Raw genomic sequence first — 8,751 nt, 5'->3', positions numbered from 1 at the left:
CAGGATCACACTTGTGAGAAACTCACACAAGTCTCGCAACTCAATACCCGACACTGCTGCCGGCACTCGGGACCAGAGGACTCAGCTACATAGAAATACATGGAGCCGCACGCACCGGGCAGCAGTGCCGCATATTGAGATGCAAGACTTGTGCAAGTTTCTCACAAGTGTGATCCCGGCCATAGTAGTATAATGCATCCCATAGTCATATATAGCAGTATAATGCACCCCCATAATATAATGCTCCCCCATAGAGGTATAATGCTCCCTCATCGCATAATGAACCCCCATAGGGGTATAATGCTCCCCCATAGGGGTATAATGCTTCCCCATAATATAATGCTCCCCCATAGGGGTATAATGCACCCCCATAATATAATGCTCACCCAAGTGGTATAATGCTCCCTCAGAGGGGTATAATGCATCCCCATAGCATAATGAACACCCATATGGGTATAATGCTCCCCCATAGGGGCATAATGCAGCCCCATAGGGGTATAATGCTCCCCTATAGTATACCGAACCCCTATAGGGGTATAATGCATCCCCTTACCGCAGCTTTACAATAAAATAAAAAAAAGGTTCTCCTTACCTGGCCCAGCGATGTCCTCGGCTAGATACATCTGAGTTGTTCCAGCATATGACAGTGACATCAGCTGCCGGCCTGTGATTGGCTGGCGGCTGTTAAAGGGAACCTGTCACCCCCAAAATCGATGGTGAGGTAAGCTCACTGTCATCAGGGGTTTATCTACAGCATTCTGTAATGCTGTAGATAAGCCCCCGATGTTACCTGAAAGAGGAGAAAAAGAGGTTAGATTATACTCACCCAGGGGCGGTTCCGCTGCGGTCTGGTCCGATGGGTGTCGCGGTCCGGGGCCTCCTATCTTCATTCCACGACGTCCTCTTCTGGTCTTCACGCCGCGGCTCCGGCGCAGGCGTACTTTGTCTGCCCTGTTGAGGGCAGAGCAAAGTACTGCAGTGCGCAGGCGCCGGGCCTCTCTGACCTTTCCCACAGCCTGCGAAGTGCAGTACTTTGCTCTGCCCTCAAAAGGGCAGACAAAGTACGCCTGTGCCAGAGCCGCGGCGTGAAGACCAGAAGAGGACGTCATCGTAAGAAGATGGGAGGCGCGGGAGCGGACCTGAGACGCCCATCGGAGCGGGACCGCCCCTGGGTGAGTATAATCTAACCTCTTTTTCTCCTCTTTCAGGTAACATTGGCGGCTTATCTACAGCATTACAGAATGCTGTAGATAAGCCCCTGATGACGGGGAGCTTACCTCACCATCGATTTTGGGGGTGACAGGTTCCCTTTAACTGTTGCCATGCAGGAAGATTCTCCCGCTTGACAACAAATTTTAACTGCTTGTGTGTCTGAGGACGGCCGGGCAGTTACTGAGCCAGTGGCGCCCGCTGAGCGGAGGAGAGGGGGTCCGATGTGGGCCCCTTCTGCTCATCGGTCCCATAAGCCAGTAATGCCCTGTTGGTGACCTTGTTTACAGCACCCGCAAAGTCTCTGAGAATTCAGAAATCTCATGCACACACCTTGTTTTTTGCTATCAGGATGTTGTGCTTTGTATGGCTTTTTGCACAATAGAGCATGTCACTTCTGCCAGTGTTTTTCACCCATTGAAATGGTTTTACTGTTTTTTGTGCCAAAACCTGATTCTACAGGACTTTTTTCTTCCCAACACTAAACTTTATCAGCATGCACAAGTGGCAATCCAGCATGCCAAAACCGCAGCATAAATGCACAAAGAAAATTTTTTTTTTTTTTACTACAGCTTCATTAGGCTACGTTCACACTTTGCGGGTTTTGCCGCGAATCCGCAGCGGATTTGACACTGCAGATCCGCAGCAGTTTTCCATGCAGGGTACAGTACAATGTTACCCTATGGAAAACAAAACCCGCTGTGCCCACGCTGCGGATTTCCGCGGAAAAAGCCACACGGCTTTTCTGCGGAAAAAAAGAAGGAGCATGTCACTTCTTGGTGCAGAATCGCAGCGATTCTGCACCCATAGAAATGCATTGATCCACTCACTTTCCGCATGGGGCTGTGCCCACGTTGCGGGAAGTTAAGCGGATAATGTGCGGGTGGTACCCGGGGTGGAGGAGAGGAGACTCTCCTCCAGGCCCTGGGAACCATATTTTGGTGTAAAAAAAAGAATTAAAATAAAAAATAATGCTATACTCACCTCTCAGCGCTGCCCGCGGCGTCCGGTCTCAGTTGCTGTGCTAGCAGGACCTGTGGTGACGTCGCGGTCACATGACCGTGATGACGCCGCGGTCACATGACCGTGACGTCACGAAGGTCCTTGTCGGCACAGCCGCCTGCAGCACCGAGGAGATCCGGACATCGGAGGGTGAGTATAACCAATTTTTATTATTTTTATCATTACTATTGATGCTGCATATTGCTGCATATGCAGCATCAATAGTATAGGCGGAAACCCGCAGCGGAAACCGCGGAACAAACCGCGATAAATCTGCAGGGATAACCACAGCGGTTTTGCCCTGCAGATTTATCAATTCCGCTGCGGGATTAACCCGCAGAGCAGGCCGCAAAGTGTGAACGTGGCCTTACAGTCGTATTACGCACGACGCATGCTGTGAAAAAAAAGCACAACGGGGGCAGCAGATGCAGTTTTTCAACGCATCTGCTGCCCCATTGCAATGTCCGGTGAGGAGGGGGCGGAGTTCCGGCCGCGCATGCGCGGTCGGAAGTGGCGGACACGACGCACAAAAAACGTTACATGTAACTTTTTTTGTGCCGACGGTGCGCCAAAACACGACGCATCCGTCGCATGACGGATGCGACGTGTGGCAATGCGTCGCTAATGAAAGTCTATGGAGAAAAAACGCATCCTGCGGGCAACTTTGCAGGATGCGTTTTTTCTCCAAAATGACGCATCGTGACGTGCGTCGTACGACGCTAATGTGAAAGCACCCTAACCTTAAGAGATCAGATTTTCCTGAGGAAAAAAAATTGCTGAATATCGCCTAGTGTGAACTTCCCCTAACAGCTGTGTGCCCCGCCACAAGGACTACTCCAGCTAGGGGCGGGGTGACAATGGCCGGCAAAATGCAAATGCCAAAAAGTGCTACATTTTTACAGTCTCACATTTCACAAAAATGTTGCGACTTTTCAAAGCTCTTTGCGCTTGATGACTTGTTTGCCCAGAACTCAGCAGCCCAAGACCCCGCACAACCTGGAGCTGAGGGACCCTGCATATGTGTAGCTGCCCTGCAGCAGGTTAATGGCAGCAACTAGAGGAGGGCGATTTGTGCGGCGTCCGGCTTTATAGGTGGAGTTCCCTCAGCCATGCACGCTGCTGCCGGTGCTGTCTGTGCGCAGGGCGCGGGGCTATAACGCCGGGGATGCTGCAGCTTTCATCCTCTCAGCAGCGCAGCCGCCGGTTGGGCACCGCCTTAATGACGTCACGGGGACTGACGACCCAGCTGTTCGCAAGGCAGGGCCTGCCGTGACGTCACCGACCTGCATTATCTCCGTCACGCGGCAGCTGCGCTCGGAGCGGCCGGGGAGGTGAACAATACCGAGCACCCGCTGCATCGCCGCGGCCTTCTCTGCCCCCGCCCTCCCTGAGCGGCATGTAAACAATGCATACATAGCTGTCACCGGGAGAGCGCAGCGCGGCCAGGATGGATTTTCAGCAGCTGGCAGACGTCGCCGACAAATGGTGCGCGAACACCCCTTTCGATCTGATCGCCACGGAGGAAACGGAGCGGAGGATGGACTTCTACGCCGACCCCGGGGTCTCCTTCTACGTGCTGTGCCCTGACAACGGCTGCGGGGACAATTTTGTGAGTATTGCGATGTGCCAGGTGCCTGCGCTGCGGACAAGGCCTGGTGGGCATGGCGGGCGTGCAGGAGGGGGCTTGTCATGGTGGGCACTGCTCGTGTATCCCATAGGCCTAGTGTTTGTGGTGGGCTGGCATGTGTCCTGCTGCTGCACTGCAGGGTTCAGGCCTGGCACTGTGTGTATGGGCAGCACCCACCACTGGCATCATCGCCCACCATACATACCCCCAACAGCTGCCCCCTGCACAGAGCCATGCAGGCCACTGCCCTGGGAGATTACTCACTGGGTCAGCACAGTGCCAGCGTGCCACGGGCATCTACACAGGGCACAATTACACGCTGTATTTATCACATTCACACGTGCCTGACACTGAGCAGTAGATGATGGAGGTGGCACCCCTAGGCACATAGGTGGGCAGTCCCCCTCCAGGCATATAGGTGGACAGCCCCTCCCCCTCCAGGCACATAGGCGAACAGCCCCCCCCTCCAGGCACATAGGTGGACAGCCCCCCTCCAGGCACATAGGTGGGCAGCCCCCCTCCAGGCACATAGGTGGATGGTCCCCCCCCCTCCAGGCACATAGGTGGATGGTCCCCCCCCCCCTCCAGGCACATAGGTGGATGGTCCCCCCCCCCTCCAGGCACATAGGTGGATGGTCCCCCCCCCCCCTCCAGGCACATAGGTGGATGGTCCCCCCCCCCCTCCAGGCACATAGGTGGATGGTCCCCCCCCCCCTCCAGGCACATAGGTGGATGGTCCCCCCCCCCCTCCAGGCACATAGGTGGATGGTCCCCCCCCCTCCAGGCACATAGGTGGGCAGCCCCCCCCCCCTCCAGGCACAGAGGTGGGCAGCCCCCCCCCTCCAGGCACAGAGGTGGGCAGCCCCCCCCCCTCCAGGCACAGAGGTGGGCAGCCCCCCCCCCCCTCCAGGCACAGGGGTGGGCAGCCCCCCCCCCTCCAGGCACAGAGGTGGGCAGCCCCCCCCCTTGCAGGCACAGAGGTGGGCAGCCCCCCCCCCCCTTGCAGGCACAGAGGTGGGCAGCCCCCCCCCCCTTGCAGGCACAGAGGTGGGCAGCCCCCCCCCTTGCAGGCACAGAGGTGGGCAGCCCCCCCCCTTGCAGGCACAGAGGTGGGCAGCCCCCCCCCCCCCCCTTGCAGGCACAGAGGTGGGCAGCCCCCCCCCCCCCCCTTGCAGGCACAGAGGTGGGCAGCCCCCCCCCCCCCTTGCAGGCACAGAGGTGGGCAGCCCCCCCCCCTTGCAGGCACAGAGGTGGGCAGCCCCCCCCCCCTCCAGGCACAGAGGTGGGCAGCCCCCCCCCCCTCCAGGCACAGAGGTGGGCAGCCCCCCCCTCCAGGCACAGAGGTGGGCAGCCCCCCCCCCCCCCCTCCAGGCACAGAGGTGGGCAGGCACTGAACAGTAGATTTTGTTTTTTATCCCAAGTAAAGAGCTGTTAGCTTCTTCATGCCCAGAGGTGAACCAGTAAGGAGCGGTCATCGAGGGATGTCATCATTTATCTGCTTCACATGGTAACATTGGTTCTGGTTAGTTTTTGGTCACCAGCGTGTGATATTCCGTAGGGCTTATAGCCGACCATGTATAAATAATGATAGAAAAGAAACACTAGTGTGTTTTGCCCTCGAGTGTGAAGACTTGTGTGGTCCGTTACCCGAGTCATTAGCTTCGAGTCTCAAAGTGTAAGGGATCTCATCATCAGAAATGACCTCTCTAAAGCAGTGTTTTTGTTACATGCATTTAGAAAAATAAATTGCCTTTTTTTTCCCCCACACTGCCACTAGGAATTTTTCAGACTTACACTTCCTGTACTTTCAGGAAGAGTTTTCAGCAGGCTCCTTATCATCAAAGATATCTACTAGCAGATGGCATAAAAAAAAGCCTAATACAGACAGTATATTTTAACCCCCCAAGATATTTGTTTACAAAAGGTAAAGTGAGCCTGTCACCACATTTGGCCGATATAAGATGCGGCCATCGCCTTTCAGGGCTGATCTACATAACGCTGTAGATAAGCCCCCGTTCCGACCTGCAAGTGAGGAAAGATAACTTTCATTATACTCACCCGGGAGGGAAGGGTGGGGGGGGACGGTCCGGTCCGATGGGTGTCCCAGGTCCGGCGCCTCCCATCTTCTTGTGATGCCGTCCTGCTTACTTCATGGCTTCCCGGCATCGCGCTCCTGCGCAGATGTACTTATCTGTCAGAAACGCCTGGCGCTTGAGCACTGCAGTACTTAGCTCTGCCCTCAACAGCACAGGTACAGTAAGTACGTCTGGTGACAGGTTAACTTTAATAAAATCATCAAATGCAACCAATATTGTAGCAAAGTACTGCATATGATGGAATGGAATACATAGTAATTAGAATGGTCTAGATAACTTGACTGAACTTGATATAGTATAATGAGGGGTTACTTGCAATGTAGCTGGTTTTCACATGTCCCTGCTGCCCCAACGTGCGTTTCTCCCCTGTTCGTCAGGGGGCATCGTAAGCGTTAACAAGTTGTCCCCTATTTTGTGAATAGTGAATAACTTGTCATATTGGGAAAATTACTTTCAAGGGTTTTTTGCCGTTTTGGCAAACCCTTGTCCTCATGATGCAGTTTGTTTTAGAAAAATCAACTGTTGTGTACTTGCTCGCCCCGGGACCGGCGCTGCTCCTGGTGTCGCTTACCGACTTTTGCACTGTCGTCACTTCAATAGCATGCCACCTCAGCACTACCGACAATAGCAGACACTGACAGCAGTGATGGAAATGTGCAACTGGACCCAGGTAGGGTGGGTAAAGCTGATTGTTTTAAACCCCGTGATATAATCACTAAGGTGTCATATAACCTTCACTCAGCTCCTGTTTACTCTGGTATCAGAATCTCCATTTCTAAAGGATCTATAAGCGGTATCCTGAACTGAGTTGTAGAGTGCCGCAGACCACAAAAACCCCATACAACTGCCACTAACCAACACTAGGAACAACCAGTGCAATATATAATTTCTTCATTGTGAATTGGACAAGACAAAAACAAAATATTTTTGTGATGCCAAGATTTTCAGTGAGATGAATTTTTCCATGGATCGGACTTGTTTCTCCAGCACATCCCACAAAAGCTCAATTAGATTAAGGGATGCCAATGTTATTCAACCATTCATGACCATTTTTTGCAGTGCAGGAGGGGGCATCCTGGTATTAGGGAAGCTGATGCCCAGATAAGGTGTCCTTGCTCTCCAACCTTGGTTAAGTAGGTGCCACATATTAAAGTAACATCAGTGAATGTCGGGACCCAAGGTCTCTTAGCATAAGACCTCGCTCACATGAGCATATAACACGGCCGAGTGCTACGTGATATTTTATCGGATAGCATTTGACCCAGTGTTATTTTATGGGGCAGAGCAGATCTGTGATTACTTTCCCATTCGGCAGGATGCTAAGATTGCATCTAAGGCTACGTTCACATTTGCGGTCAGCGCCGCAGCGTCGGGCGCCGCATGCGTCATGCGCCCCTATATTTAACATGGGGGCGCATGGACATGCGTTGTGCTGCGTTTTGCGCCGCATGGCCGCAAGCGTTGGACGCAAGAAACGCTTCAAGTTGCATTTTTTTTGCGTCCAACTTTCGGCCAAAAAGGACGCATGCGGCGCAAAACGCAGCGTTTTAGCGTGCGTTTTGCCGCGTTTTTGTTTGCGTTGTGCGCTGCGGCGCCGACGCTGCGGCGCACAACGCAAATGTGAACGTAGCCTAAACCACTAGACAAATTAGTGTCATAGTCCAATAGTAATGAATTAATAGAAAAAGTTTATTGAATAAATACAAAACAAAGAACATGGTCAGCAGAAAGGGAATGTGTGACAACATACCACATGGAGACTAGGAGGGAGGTAATGACCCCAGGTAGAAATCAGTAAGCGGTACCATATAAGGCACATCATATACAGTGCATAGGAAGCTCGCTTTGATAGTAAGGATGTCTTATGATAATAATAGGAACATGCTGTATCAAATAAAAAAAAAAAAAATATATATATATATATATATATATATATATATATACACACTCACCGGCCACTTTATTAGGTACACCATGCTAGTAACGGGTTGGACCCCCTTTTGCCTTCAGAACTGCCTCAATTCTTCGTGGCATAGATTCAACAAGGTGCTGGAAGCATTCCTCAGAGATTTTGGTCCATATTGACATGATGGCATCACACAGTTGCCGCAGATTTGTCCGCTGCACATCCCAAAGATGCTCCATACAAGGCAGGATGGATCCATGCTTTCATGTTGTTTACGCCAAATTCTGACCCTACCATCCGAATGTCGCAGCAGAAATCGAGACTCATCAGACCAAGCAACGTTTTTCCAATCTTCTACTGTCCAATTTCGATGAGCTTGTACAAATTGTAGCCTCAGTTTCCTGTTCTTAGCTGAAAGGAGTGGTACCCGGTGTGGTCTTCTGCTGCTGTAGCCCATCTGTCTCAAAGTTCGACGCACTGTGCGTTCAGAGATGCTCTTAGGCCTACCTTGGTTGTAACGGGTGGCGATTTGAGTCGCTGTTGCCTTTCTATCAGCTCGAACCAGTCTGCCCATTCTCCTCTGACCTCTGGCATCAACAAGGCATTTCCGCCCACAGAACTGCCGCTCACTGGATTTTTTTTCTTTTTCGGACCATTCTCTGTAAACCCTAGAGATGGTTGTGCATGAAAATCCCAGTAGATCAGCAGTTTCTGAAATACTCAGACCAGCCCTTCTGGCACCAACAACCATGCCACGTTCAAAGGCACTCAAATCACCTTTCTTCCCCATACTAATGCTCGGTTTGAACTGCAGGAGATTGTCTTGACCATGTCTACATGCCTAAATGCACTGAGTTGCCGCCATGTGATTGGCTGATTAGAAATTAAGTGTTAACAAGAAGTTGGACAGG

The 8,751-nt window shown here is 52.3% G+C and overlaps 1 protein-coding gene across 1 annotated transcript in view; it reads left to right on the top strand.

Annotated features, from left to right (window-relative positions):
• The first annotated feature begins 3,326 nt into the window (after positions 1-3,326).
• The window catches only part of MTURN (maturin, neural progenitor differentiation regulator homolog), a 37,228-nt gene continuing 31,803 nt past the window's right edge, over positions 3,327-8,751 (top strand). The window contains exon 1 of the mRNA XM_077269005.1: positions 3,327-3,820. Within this exon, the coding sequence (XP_077125120.1) occupies positions 3,659-3,820 (162 nt within the window). The 5' untranslated portion in view covers positions 3,327-3,658. The remainder of the gene's footprint in view (positions 3,821-8,751) is intronic.

This window comes from Ranitomeya variabilis, chromosome 6, assembly GCF_051348905.1.
Source record: "Ranitomeya variabilis isolate aRanVar5 chromosome 6, aRanVar5.hap1, whole genome shotgun sequence".
Taxonomy (NCBI): domain Eukaryota; kingdom Metazoa; phylum Chordata; class Amphibia; order Anura; family Dendrobatidae; genus Ranitomeya; species Ranitomeya variabilis.
Note: the sequence above shows the minus strand (reverse complement) of the source record. Positions and strands in the feature narration are given on the sequence as shown.